General features: G+C 48.1%; 1 protein-coding gene across 3 annotated transcripts; it reads right to left on the minus strand.

Moving 5' to 3' along the window:
- Window positions 1-388: 388 nt before the first annotated feature.
- Window positions 389-13788, minus strand: ORAI2 (ORAI calcium release-activated calcium modulator 2). 3 transcript variants are annotated; one of them, XM_084219208.1, is made up of 4 exons: window positions 13667-13788; window positions 11871-11916; window positions 8860-9100; window positions 389-2898 (listed from the first exon to the last, which is right to left on the minus strand). In XM_084219208.1, exons 3-4 carry the CDS (start codon window positions 9085-9087, stop codon window positions 2353-2355), a joined length of 774 nt encoding a protein of 257 aa, XP_084075334.1. In that variant the 5' UTR covers window positions 9088-9100; window positions 11871-11916; window positions 13667-13788; the 3' UTR covers window positions 389-2352. The 3 variants fall into 3 exon arrangements, with proteins under 3 accessions (XP_084075334.1, XP_084075333.1, XP_084075335.1); XM_084219207.1 differs by having other exon boundaries at window positions 13527-13760; XM_084219209.1 differs by lacking the exons at window positions 11871-11916; window positions 13667-13788 and having other exon boundaries at window positions 389-1298; window positions 2359-2898; window positions 8860-9090.
- Between the last annotated feature and the right edge of the window lie 548 nt (window positions 13789-14336).

A 14336-nucleotide genomic window follows, 5' to 3' on the forward strand; every position in this document is an offset into this window, starting at 1 on the left:
GTAGTCCCACTCCAGTCACAGATGCACCAACTTGAGACTGATCTTAAATGCAATCCCACCCAAGCCTGAATGAGTTATTCTACAAAATCAAAGCAGTTTCTGCTGCTTTTCTCAATTTGCTGTTGCAAAATATTAAATGAATGATCTGGCTGTTTCCAGACAAGCTGAATTGCTTTTGCAGCACTGTATGCACAGGAGGACGCTTTTAAAAAGATATTGCAAAAATAGTGCAATACTTTCCTTGAGATCCTTCTGAGCCCCTCAGCACACAAGGTCCTACTGTTACTGATGTTAAAGGAGAGTGCAAAGTACAGATGAGAGATTCATCCCATCTGGTCTGGCTCTGGCCTCTCAACAGAAATTCTGTTGGTAGAGGAGCTGACACATGTAGCACTTGGCAGAAAACTCAACTCTGATTCTGTTGTATAAACCTTTTAATTTTTATTATGGTAAAAAGAAGAGGGAGAAAGGGGAGAGTCCTGGGGCATTCATATGAATTTCACCCCACTTCCTGGAGGCCACTCATTGATTTTTGCATATGCACATGAGTACAGATTAGTCATTTAGCACACAAAGACTATTTTCTTTGCTGCACATCAGCCAATATGGTACATGCCAACTGCAGCAAGAACAGCAGATGAAAGCCACAGACACAGTGCTAAGCAACTTGTTCAGCAATGCTCACATTCCCATGTAAACAAGAGAGATGAGAGGTGGTTTCCCAGGGCCCTTGACAAAGAGGAATATTGGGATAGTCTCGCCCTGCTCCCCTGGGGTTTGCATGTACTGTCCCTTCTGGGAAGCTGACACTGCCTCAAATCCCAGTGGAATAAGAGCCCAGGGTTAAATAGAACATTATAAACATCCTTAATGATTTCAGAAACCTATAAGGCCTCAGAGACTCTGAAACTGCAGTTTTGGAGAGCAGAGGAGGAAACTAGCACAGGATCAGGGCCAAGAAAATGTGCTTATGCTTCTTGCAGCCCTGCATGTCAGAAAGCCTGACTTTCCCTTGAAAGAGCTGATGATTGCAAAACACTCTTTTCTCTCCACAAAGTTACCAAAAATAATAAAATTGGTTTTCTTTTTTACAGAAGTTTTCACCCACAAGGATGCTATGGAATTTACAAGCTTCCCTTGCTAAGCAACACAGACATGCAAGTGTCATTGTCTCAGCTGCTGAAAAAAGAAATGAGCTCAAAGGAAAGGGATAGCTCTTTAATGGCACACAGCATTCCTGCCAGATCCAGCTCCATCAGGCTCGCCAGGACAGCTCCAGGTTCCACCAGGGGAGTCTTCTGCTTTGGTGGAGAGAGAAGGAAGCATTCATTTCTGACAGAAAAATGCTACAGCCAATAAAAAAAAGAAAAAAACCAAACCCCCAAATGATGAAACAACACAGGACTGGGCTTGTTCTCTCTAGCAAACCGGGCAAAAGGCATCACAGCAATGCACAAATGAAGAAGACACAGTGGCAGATTTCTACAGTACTTGCTGTCACTCCTTTACCTCCTTGAAACTTGCTTTGTTAGTCCTTCAAAGTCTTGTCTCATTAAATTCCCTGTCACTGTTCCGTTTTAAGAATGTCCTTGTTAAATCTAAAACACCTGTAAGCCTTCCCTGGGCACTCTTGCCTCTTATTGGGAAAAAACCACAATCTTGGCACTTACTCAACCTAAGGTGACAGATGCCACTGAAGAAAGTGTGAGAGAACTTCCCAGCCTCCTGCAATTCAAAATTCTACATCCCAAGCTGTAAAAATACAGTAAAGAACAGCAAGAAAAGAACATAAAAGCTAAGGCTGTTTTCTTTCTGGTTATGTATTTATGGAATACTTGCTTTGGAACAATGGTGATCAACATTCTCAGTTGCTGTTGTGCTTTCCTGGATGTCCTTGAGTCAGCTGCAGGTACCCACATTAATCAGCTCTGCTCTAGGAACGAGCTGCCAGTTAATTGTGGCTGCACTGACAGCCAGGGAGTTCTGACAGGTAAGACAGGTCCTACACACACATACACAAAGAGAGGCTTTTGGGAGAGCCGATACAGTTTCACTTTTGGCAATGGAATATTGCATTTGTAAAAAATACAGATTTTTGGCTACCAATGTTAAGGTAGATAAAGTTTTGACCTTGAACACCACGGCAGTGTCGACTTAAGTACCAAGTGTGTGGGACCAGAACCAGGGCAGAGCCCCCAGCACGTGGAACAGCACAAGAACCCACAGCTAGAAATGGCAGGCAAGTAGCATTTACAGATTTAAGCCTCAAGAAAATCCATCCCTGGTGCGTCTCACCAAGCAGCAGACCAGGTATTTTGCTCTCAGCCCTGGCTGAGCTGTGTGCAGGCTCTGTCACACCACCTGCATGCCTCTGTCATGCCCATCTAGCTGCACTTTCAGTTTGTGGAGCTCCTCGATCTCCCGGTTGTGCCGCTCCGTTTTGTGCCGCACCAAGGAGCGGTAGAAGTGGATGGTGAAGACGACAAAAATCAAACCCACAGGGACCATGATGATGGTGGACACCAGTGCTGACTGCCACCCCGCGTGGCTGCTGGGCTTCTCCACGTTGGTGGTCTCGTTTTTCAGGATGGAGCCCACTGGCAGGAATTTTATCCAGCACAGGAGCACAACTTCAGCAAGGAACAGGAGGATCCCCAGGACGGTGGAGAAGCCCCAGGCCAGCTCGATGTAGGGGTGCATGCGCTCGTGGGGGGACTCGCTGATGGAGTTCAGGTTGTGGATGTTGCTGACGGCCTCCACGTTGGGCAGGATGCAGGTGCTGATGAGGAGGGCGAAGAGGTGAACGGCCACCAGCACCGTGGTGCAGGCGCTGAAGGCGATCAGCAGCATCTGGGGGTACTTGTACTGCACCTCCAGCTGCACCTCCACCATGGCGACCTGGGGAAGGAACAAAGAGCCAGTCAACACCTGCTGGCTTTCCTCTATTCAAGGCTTTCAGCCAGAAAAGCATCTTGATTCAGGAAGGACACCTAAGGTCAAGTGCACACTCCAGAGCTTTTTGGAAGGGCAGTCCAGATGGATCACGGCTGTCACCCAGGAGGACGCGCGCGCCCTGCCTGTGCTGTGGCCCTTCTGAGATCGTGGTTTTCTCAAACACGTCTCTCCTTGCCACCACCAGCCACAGGAACTGCCCCAAACCCAGCACACAACAGGAGCTCATTAGATGCCACGTGGGGCTGAGAGGCAGCTAACAGCCTGCTATAAGCCACCATCACACCCTCCAGTGCCACTCCTTCCTTGCGGCTGCAGCACAGGAAGTTTCAACTTCAGGCATGTAAAGAAAAGCAAAACCAAGCAGCTCCTCTGGCCAGTGGCCAGCCAGGTTTCATTACCCACCATGGGAAGCACACAAGCTACTTTATAGCTTAAGTTAGCCCATAGTTTAAAAAAATGCCTTTTATTCTCAGGACAGTTTGCATTTGTTTTTATTACAAATATTCCCAGATAAATAACTTTTAAGTTATTTATATCCTCAAATTTCTCCCTTGAGAGGTAATAACTTGGTGATACACCCAGCAGAAGTGGAGAGCTACTGGCTTATGGGTGTGCTCAGCAACTCAGGAGCCTGCTTCCCAAAACAAGAGCTATCACGCAGCAGGTCTCTAAAGCTATTTTTACTTTAATCAAATAAAGCTTAAGAGGCAGAATATGTGCAAGAGAGCAGGAGGCTCTTTTGAGATCAGAACTGGAGTCCTGTTAACTGGTTTAGCTTAAGAATTTTTACAATTAAGCTACCTGTGAAGCAAACCAGTACTTCTCTGTGGTGGCATCCCTGAAAGGACAGCACAAATTTTCTGCTAAGACGAGACACAAAAGCAGCGGACAAGATTATCAAACATTTCTCTCTAGCAGCTGGCTTGGATCTGTAGCTGCACTTCATGACTGCAGAGAAGTTAACTTTCTTGGCAGCAAGGAAAACCTCTGGTGATCCCAGCTGACCTGCTGCTCCAGCACAGCACAGCTTGCTGGAAAGAAGCCCCTCTAAAGAACATCATGAGAAGGCAAAGTTTCAAATATGCACTTGATTCTGGGACACAGAAGGATTTCACAGAACTGACTCACGATTATGTTATCCAGACTTCACATGAGACTCCCCTGAGCAGCCATTTCAGGCTCTGTATAATCACCTGCACCACTTGCTTTGGCATTACTTATTCATAATATTATTTAGGCACTGGAAGATTAGGGGTATGCTCATGTTGTCCCTGCTGGAAGCCCTGAAAAGGATTAAAGGGAATGGAAACCAGCTGGCATGACTGCTGCCTTACCTACATTTGCTCTGAAAACCATCAGATCACAGTCAAGTCTGAACACATTTACCAGCAAGCAAGACACAACATGTGTGGAAAATGGTCAGTCTCTACAAGTCTGGATTTTATAGCTACATCAACTATTTAAGACATTAAAGACGGCAAAAATACTGTGACAGTCCTTGGGCACTCCCAGCCTTCTGTTCTGACCATGAGCATGTCGGGGTTTTACCTTTGTTTTTATCAGCTCCTGGTTGCAGTTTACTGTAGTAAACAGTACAGTAGTTCTTATTGTATAGCAGAGAAAATCCTAACACAGGACTGGCTTCACTATCAATGGCAAGGTCAATTCAAACAGAACAGATTTCATGTTGCCTTGTGTATGGTTCCCTTTGCAGTTCCCCTTATATTGATTTGAGAGGGAGGAGATCAGACTTATTCCCTGCTTCACTGTACAATGAATTTGTACAGCACTGTGGTTGCCAGTCACGCCCCATCAGCCAGGAAAACCTGCAGGTACATTGTTCATTATGGGGTGCTGTAATACCCAGAGACACAGCTGAATGGGAATTGTACCTGCATGTCCAATTTATAGCTTTATATTAAAGCTGAAAGCCTGGCTGATGTCAACATATCAATTTCTGCTTGTTATCCTTCACATGAGCAGCACTTTTCAGCTAATTGGATGTTTCCTCCCAGACTAACCTATTCCCCAGGGCGAGCTTCAGCTGTGCAGTGTGATGAATTTTTAACACTGACTGATGGCTCAGTAAGAGGTATTTCAGTGAAAAACACCAACAATTCAGATAGGGCAGCAAGGCAGAAAAGCAGTTCATTTAACCCAAACAAGTACTGAAAAGGTGAGTGAGCTCTTATTGCTTTACCCAGCACAGGCTGTCATGTCATTCCCTGACCGGGATAAGAGAAAGAGGACAAGCTGACATAACCCATTTAAAAAATTATTAAATAAGCTGTCTAGCCTGTAAAACTATTAATATGTCATGTTTGATACAATTATACTCTTCCATGTAATAGCCCCCTTTATTTTAACCTCTTCCCAGAAGCAACTTTGCAAGGCTGAGCTCTCTGCTGAGCCATGGAATATTTCAGCACAGGCTTAATTTTAAGTTTGAGAATAACCCAGCTGAACTCCAGAATTACAGGATCAAGGGCTCACAACATTTTAGAGTTAAACTGCAGTTAAATTACATGCAATGATGGTGGGGTTTAGACCAGTATAGCTCAGACTGTCCACAACAAGGATGTTATTCATTTTGAGAAATTTAGACCAAGACAGATAATATCAAGCAAAAGGATGACAAACGGCTTAACATAAACCATGACACATTCACACAGATGGTTTGGCAGACTGTAAAAACAACCACTCCAGTAGATCTGTTAGGGTTTTTGTTTTGTTTTGCTTTTTTTTTAATCAAACACATATCCTGTAGCAATTGGATAAGTATTGAGAAGATGGATTAGCAGTAATAGCTTTTATTTCCATCAGGAAAATTATTAAGGAGGTGTCCTAAACTCCTTCTAAATTTCCTTTATTTACAGCCTCCTTGGGGCAGCTGCAGCTGCCCTACAGCCCACCTCCAAGCAGACCTGGCACTGGAATGACCCACATCCTCCTGCCAGAAATACCAGAGATGGTAACGAGGAAGGTTTGCATTATTCTGCAGCCTGTCCAGAAGGAGCTGGATCAGAGCCATGGCCTGTTGATCAAATATCCATCAGCTCGCAATAATTTCAGCCAATATGGAGCTAGCTTGCATCAAACACACCGACAGGGAAGTAAATAAAGCAATAGCCAAGCCCTGGATGACATTTGTTTACGTAGTCAAATGCACTCGAGGCTTTGGGGAAACTGTTTAATAGAATCACGGAATCCTTCAGCCTGGAAAACACCTTCTTAAGATCACAGAATCCAACCATTACAGCAGCACTGCCAAGGCCACCACCAAAACATGTCCCTAAGTGCCACGTCTACACATATTTATCTCTAAATAAGTTCTCTTCTTTCAGCAATAGCCAAAGAGGTGCTCTTATTAGAGAGTAAACATCCGTGTACTAAACTCCTGCATATCCGCGGAGAAATAACCCAGGAGGAACAAACACCTCAGCTTTCCAATCAGCTGGGGAAAAAGCTTGCTAATAAAGAGAATTCCTTACTGCAAGAGATTTTATTTCTTAGTTACTGATTTCAGGGCTATTTCTTACATTAGGCTGGTAAGCATAATTAACACTACTTACACCTGTGTATATTCAACTGCACTTTAAATTTAGAGTTCAAAGAGAATGTAAAACCAGTGGTTAATTTTGTGTGTTTGCCAAGGACTTTCAGTAACTTTCTGCTGTAAGAGCTGAGAAAGCATGATTTGTTTTCAGAGATGTGGTTCAGCCCTGCAGTGTGGGTGGGCTGCAAACCCTGAGTCCCAGTGTGCCAGTGACAGCACACCCCAGCAGGGACACTGTGGGACCACGCTGGTAGATCAGCCCCCAGCAACAGAAAATGTTCATTTAATAATTGTGTTAAAGACAACAGTCACAGCAGAACTCCAGTAAGCAGAGGCACACAGGGCATGTACATGAGAAGCTTTTTAAAATAAGAAAACTCCTGCATGAGAGAAGTCTACAGGAGAGCGCCCAGCTATCTCCTTGCAGCACACAAGTTTGGTTACAAACCAACACAGACTTTGTGAAAAGCTTTTAAGAGCATCTTTTGCACACAGCCAGTGAGTGGAGAGCAATGACAAAGCAACTGAGCACCCTGTCTCCACTCCAGCCTGCTCCCACTGAAACCCCCGCCTGCAGCTTTCCAGCTTCACTTTGGGTGACCAACTTCATCATCCCAGGCTGTTGTAATGTTATGGATGATTCATGGTCTGGGGGGCTGGGGGAGGAAAAAGCAGTGCAAGAAGCTAAAATAAAACAAGAAAGGCAGTCTGGGAAGTTCCTGAGATCTGTCTTTCCCTCCCAGCTTCTGAGCTGCAGGATGAAACATCTTCACATCATGTCCCACACCACCCAGGCACTGCCCTCTGCCCCTCTGCTGACAGACCTCAGGAACAACCAGACCTGCCCACTTCCTGAACAGGAAACCTCCCCCAAACCGGTTCCAACTCTCACTCACAGTAAGCAAAAGCTGAGGGGAGATAAAGGGGCTCACATTGACACAGCATGGTGGTGTTTTAATGCAGCTCAGACAGGCCTGAGCACTGGAACACTGACTGTCTCAGTCTTGTTTATTTGCTCACCCCTGACACGCTTCTGACCTATGCAAATCACTTCCAAATAACACCCAAGGGCTGCACAGAGGAAAGCAAGCACCAGGGATCACTTCCAATAGGCAGCACTGACAAAAATACACCAGGTTTGGCTCCCTGCAGGCTGCAGAGCCCTCTGACACCAGGTCTGAGGCTCAGGGCCTCTTCTCACACCTCAGTGGTAGAACACGATCTCCCTGATCACGCTATGCAAACTTCACTTTGGCAGACTGTGACCAACCTCCACCTTATTTTAGACACTGTGACCTGAGAAAACACGCAGAGAAATTAAAATAACGTTCAGGACCACAGCAACCACAGGGGCCTGAAAGTGCTCCACACCCAAGAGCAGCCTCCCAAGAGGGCAGCCAGCCTCGGGGCCAAAGGAGGTCCTGGATTACTTAGCAATGCTGCTGGAGCCCTTAGAATCACTTGCAGGTAGGGGATTAGTATTTTTAAAGGGCTGACTTGGGAGTGTGTGGGTTGGCTGTTAGACAGCTCATGTATCCCTGCTGCAGTGAGAGAGCCAGCCTCAAACTTTGCAGCAGCAGCCAAACAGAAGCCCCCAGGCAGATGCCTCCTGTTTCTTCAGGAAACAACTCCCTGCTTCTTCCCAGGAAGAAAACACTGATAAATAGTTGACTTGAGGCAACCCAAAAACCTTCACCATTCAAAAAGCTATAAAACACACATTACCCGTGAAAAATGTGCATTTTATGATTGGCTTTTCACAAATATTAAAATTAATATTATATGTGTTGTGTTAGAAAGTAATGCTGCATTAACTCTGTTAAAGTAGTGTGTTAAATATAGTTTTAGGTTACAATTATAACAATGTTAAAATAGAAACTATGCTATGTAGGATACTTTTTTCCTAAAGAAAGGACTCACACCAAGATAGCTGTCACAGGATGCCTAAATCTTTCAGAGAAAGATAATTCATTGCCCCATTATCAGAAGAAATGGGCTTCTTCCTGCCTCATTCAGGTTTGAAGGCACAGTTTAGGATTCAGAGGAAGAAGGTGAGGATGACCAAACAGAATCCTGTGTTTGAATGGAATTTATGCATAATGCATGAGACGCATGAATACACTACAGGCTGTTGTTTTTAAGGGTTAATCCTCTGTTAACGTGGGCTTATGCTGCCCAGAAAGAGGTACCCGGACATCCATAATTCTTTGTTTCTATTGTCTCATATTGTCCTAATTCAAATTGTCCAAATTATTATTACTCTAATTGTATTACTAATTTAATAACCATTTTATTACTATTAAACTTTTAAAATTTTAAAAGCAAGTGATATGCGTTTTTCACATTACCATTGCAAATCCAGAGAGCAGAGCAGAGGTTCTGCTGGAGGCTTTCAGTTTGGCTCGGCTCAGGTACAGTTTTCTCCAGGAAAGGGCTTGCACAGAGTGGTGGTTGGACGTGACCAGTTCCAGGTAGCTGCGCCGGACCCAGTCCCGATAATCCATGCCCTTGGTGCCAGGCTCAGAGCAGCAGGCAGGAGTGGAGGGATCCACCGGAACGTTTAATTCAGAACTCATGATGAGAGAAGTGCTGAGGGAACAAAACAGTCGTGTTCAAGAGGGGGTGGTGGAGAGGATGAGCATTAACTGCTGGAAAAGCTGCAGTTGAACGAAGTTGCCTTTGGTCAGTGGAAAATGATGGACCAAATAACATCACACTTGGAATTCAGAAATGAGAAAGGACCGTCTATAATTGCCAAAAATGACCACAAGAACTAGGAAGGATTACAAAGGTACACTTGGCAACTATTTCAGCACGAATTCAGGAAGGTTGCACACCATCTGGATTTTCATTTCAGAGCAGGCACCTCAACTTTGCACTTTAATTCCTTCTCGCTCATAAAAAAATTGTTTGATACAAATACACTTCACCCCCATCTTATCTTTGTTTTGATTTGACCGTTCATGTCAAATGCATCTCCTTAGAGTATCAAACACCAGTTGAGGGAGTCACTTTTTGCTCCTTCTTTGGAAACCATTTCTCCTGGGTTACAATGTGGGGTGTAACCAAACTGAGTATTCTATCTCCATCTACATTATTCCTGATGAACTGTTAATGGCCGCTTGCAGGAGCTGCACGGTGCACACCCGACCCCCCAGGCTGCAAGCTGGGTGTTAGATAAGGGAAGGAGGCAAACCCTGCATGGCAGGGTGGTGTTTTATTGTGTTCACAAATTGCTTTACTCAGCCGTGATAGCTACACCCAGCCCAGAGGATCATCCCTGCCAATGGGCAGCTGTAACCACCTCGGCCATAAAGGACTCCCCAGAATATCCCGTGACTCATAGGATCACATCATTCCATTGTGAAATTCCTCGCTCTGGGGGAGGTGCTGAACCTTCCTGCCTGCATCTGACAGTATGTCATCTGGGCAGTCTGGGGACATGAACACCACCACCACTGGACATGCAGGGGAGGACCCGAACTTCCACAGGAAAACCAGACCATCCACAGCACCACTGCTTTATCAGACTGCAACCACCACCCTAACCAACACGGACCAGGGGTTGTAGTTTAACTTTGTGGGTTTAAGTCAGTTTTTCTGTATAATTCTAATTCTGTATAATTCATCTACTGTAATCTCTCTATTAAATTGCAACTCCGACCTGAAGTCTGTCTCAAGGTATTTGTGTAGGGGTTAATCTCTCCCCCTGGTTTACTTTCAAACCAGCACATCAGTTTTTCTCAAGCATTGCTCATCAAAGCTCAGTTTAGGTGGGCACAGTTCTCCCCCAATAATCACAGAGCTGAACGCTGTGTAGGGTTAACAAACGAACTTCCCAAGATTTTGCAGTGGGAAGCTCAATTTCCTGAGCTGCTCACACTCCGTTTATCAGCCACATCTGACTAAGAATCCTGTTCCCTTACTTCCAGAGGGCAAGGAAAAGGCAATTCCAAGGAGGAAAGCAAGCTGCTTCCAGGAAATTCCATCATTTTCAGATTGAAGGGATTACTCTGAAAGATTCCTGAAAGCAGCAAGAGTACTTCAGGTGGTAAAAGCCTTACAGCACCAGTCCCCAGCCTGCTGCCAAATGGCTCTGGTGATCCCCAGACAGGAACAACATCCATGGAATGTTTTGTGCAAAAATTTCTCAACTCTGACACACATCTGAAACTAACTCGGCCTTCCAAAAAACGGAAACCACGATTCCTTGATTAATCCCCTCACTCACCACTCTGCCACTGAGCACTGTGGTGGTGGCAGACAGTCACCAGAGCTGTACCTTCTGGCTATACAACACTCACCAGCTCCCAGGAGGAGGAGATGCTGCCCAGAATCACACCTGGTGTGGCATTAATTAGTCCCAGCACCACCTCTCAAGGTCACAGGCACATTTCAGCCCTGCCTGTGTCCCCCCCAGCTCCCCACGTGGGGACAGCTAATAAAGCCATGACTGCTGGGAGACTTACAGAAGTGGCAAAGATCAAAAGACATCAACTGCCCACAACTCTGAATGCTGTTACTAAAAGGGAAGGAAGCTGTTTCAGGCACAATAACAAAGAATAGCAAATAAAGCACTGCAGGTCCAAGATTGTCCCTCCTGAACATGGGGGGGCTTTTAGGTTCCAGTCCCCTCAGACATAACAAGGATAGCAGCACAGGATGATTCCTGGGCAGATTTTGACAAGGCCGTTATTACAGCCCCTGGAACACTCCAGGAAGGCTCCTGACCTGCTCAGAAATATTCAAAATATTTAAAATAACAAAAAAAAGTCCCCCAAACAAACAAACAAAAAAGAAAGGCCCACTAGAATATTCATGCCATAATAAAAACAAGAGAAACAATAACAGGGACAAACCTTCCTGCTTGATCTGTGTTTCCAGAAAAGGCAAGAATCACCTATTTTACAGAATAAAAAAGCCTCCTGGGAGGATTGGAGGAAGAAACAATCTGTGAGCAGCAAAATTGTAAAGCTGTTTCCTGTGACAACATCCTGTGTGGGTCCTGCAATGTATAGCGTGGACTGAATTCACTCCCTTTGTCCCCAGCTGGGACAGGGATGGCCTCTGCTCTGCCATTTAATTTCATAAAATACTTAGGAACTTTCTATGTAGGAAACTTGACCCCTGGGACAAATTCCATTAAAAAGACAAATGAATTCAGAGGTTATGGAGAGAGGGCAAGAGAACCCAATCACATCTGCTTCTTCCCTTAGAAAAATAAGCTAAAAATACCACAAGGCTGAATTTTCTCTCTGGAGCAGCTCAAGAGATGTTCTCAAATAAGTAAACAGCTTCAGAACGAAATCCATAAACACAAATGTAACCCAAACAAGCAGTGCCAGGAAGTCAAACTCACCTTGCTGGCTATGGACATGGAGGGACTGAGTGGAGGGCTCCAAGGGCTGAAACACAAGACCAAAGAAGAATTTTACATGTGCTGTAGCAGTTTTACTCTGGAAATACTTTTCAGCCTGTCATCTGCATCAGGGGAGGCTTATTCTGGAGATTTCACCTTCCTGCCATGCAAAGTTAAAGGTTTAGGACACTTGTTCTTACAGAAATAACTGCAGGTTCTGACTGAACAGGGCTCTTGAGCTCTGGATGGGGAATGAGGAATTCTCCAGGAGACATTTTCCTCAGGCAGCCCTGGCAAAGTCCATCCCAGCTGTGTCTTCACTCACTTCCACTGCACCACCGACGCGTCTGACCCCACTTCATCTCGCACCGGGAGGACAGAAAGCTCTCTGTGATTGCTCCCTTATGTGGATTTTCTTAACCTGCCAAGTGCTGTGCTTTGGAAACGGAAAGCCTTTGCCTCCTCCCATCTCAGTGCACGTGTGGGGATTTCTCCACAGCTGGGAATGGAGCCGACACCACCAGGGCAAGCTGAGCGGGTCCCCCTCCCAGCACTGCCGTGCTCACTCACCCACAGAGCGCTGTCTCTGCAGCACTGGCAGCTCCTCTGCCTGGTTTCAGATGCCAGCCCCCTCCTCAGTCCCAGGCTTCTGCCCCACACCCCCAGACTAATCTGAGGGTTTGTGCCAGTCCCTTCCTTCCCTAACATTGTTCAAGCCCCTGCAGGCCATGGCTAAGCCAAATCCCGAGCTCTGTTACTCCACCCGGATGAGTTCTAGCTGTCTTTGCTATGGGAAAGCCCTTCCTATGTTCTCTTCTGGTTTGGGACTCCTCCAAGCAGCCCTCCTGGGGTGTCAGAGTAACCAGGCAGGGTGTGAACACCCATAGCTGTGACCACCCTTGTGGCAGCAGCGGATCACCTCCCAGGCAGGATGCGACCCCCTGGTCCCACTGCTGCAGCTGGGATCCTCCTCACAGGGCACCTCCTTCCCGGCCACCCTCGGCACACCCTGGGCAGGAGGCGATCCCACGCTGCGAGGATCTCCTCTCCAACAGCAGCCTCAGACAGAGCATCCCTCAAGCCAGGACGAGACTCACTCCCAGCGAGGAGCTTTCCCTCCAAAGCCAACCTGGACAGAGGATCTTTCCTAGGCAGGACGCAAACTCCTACCACTGCATCCTGATCCAGCATCCCAAGGATCCTCCACAACTCCTCAGCCAGGATGGGACCCAACCCCTCGATCCCGTCTTCCAAAAGCACCCTGGGCCAGGGGCTTCCCTGCTGGAGGTGTCCCCCCACAGCACTCCAGCGAGAGCATCCCTGTCCGGATATATATCCCACGGGAGCCTTCTGCATCCCATCCGAAACACCGCCGAACAGGACGGTTCCCTTCTCTGCCCAGGACGGACCCCTCCCGTTCACCCCCTCCCTCCAGGTGCAGGGGATTGCCCCCAGCTCGGCGGGACGAGGCGCACATCCCACCACCACCACCCCGGCACGGGATTCCCCCCGGCCGGGCAGGACGAGGCGCGTCCCCCCCACACCGCCCCGGGCAGGGGAATCCCTGTTCAGGCAGGATAAAACCAACTCCCCCAGCACCCCGGGCAGGACGAGACCCCCTCCTCCCGGAGCCCCGCGGGCAGGAGGTGCTCCCACCTCTGCAGGACGAGCCGGCCACCTCCCGAACACGCCTGAGGGGAAGCCGCCCGCTGCCCCAGAGCGCGGGCCCCGCTGGGGATGAGCCCCCTGCGGGCAGGATGCGGCCCCGTGGGCGGCGGGGCCGGGCCGTGTCTCACCGCGGTGCTGTCCGGGGGCCGTGCCGGGAGCCCCGGGAGAGGGACCGGGACCGGAGCCGGAGCGGGATCGGGAGCCGGAGCCGCCTCCGCCGCTGCCACGGCAACGCCGGGCACCGGCCACGTGACCCGCAGGAAACGGGGAGGGGGCGCGCCGCCACGCCCCCGCACGTGACCACGCGCTCATTGGCCCTCGGTCGGGCTGGCCGCGCCCCTCCAGCGGCGGGGGCGGGGCCTGGGGACGCGACCCCCGCCCTGCAGCAGCCGGCGCCCCCCGCCCCGCCCGGGGAACCGGGGCCGCGCTCGCCCCCTGCGCCCACAGGGGAGCCGTCTGGGGGGGTCCGGGGGTCTCGTGAGACGGGGATGCACTCAGCGGTTACAGGGAAAGGGCATCCCCCGGCACCGAGCCGTTCCCGCAGTGCTCGGGGGTCCCGCTGTGAGCATGCATCTGTAGGGATAAAAAATGTCTGCGGTCCCGTAAGGTCGCAATCGGACTGAAAGCCACCCACTGGTACAGATGTTAGTGGGTCTGGACCTTGCGTTATCTCTAAATCTTGCCACAGAGAAGGTATTGGTGCAATGGGATGCAAATGTGCTTTTATTACAATTATTAATTATACAGCAAAAAATCGCCACTTACATAAGTCAAAAGGCAGCGCTGCTCTGCCTCCGC

This window comes from Fringilla coelebs (genome assembly GCF_963513975.1).
Source record: "Fringilla coelebs genome assembly, chromosome: 20".
Lineage (NCBI taxonomy): Eukaryota > Metazoa > Chordata > Aves > Passeriformes > Fringillidae > Fringilla > Fringilla coelebs.

Coding starts and splice junctions, on each gene's coding strand:
- ORAI2 (XM_084219209.1), bottom strand. CDS start 9,087: ATGAGTTCTGAATTAAACGTTCCGGTGGATCCCTCCACTCCTGCCTGC. Junction 2,899..8,859: donor TGCTCTCTGGATTTGCAATG/GTAATGTGAAAA, acceptor TTCCTTCCCCAG/GTCGCCATGGTGGAGGTGCA. Junction 1,299..2,358: donor ATGACAGAGGCATGCAGGTG/GTGTGACAGAGC, acceptor CCACCAAAGCAG/AAGACTCCCCTGGTGGAACC.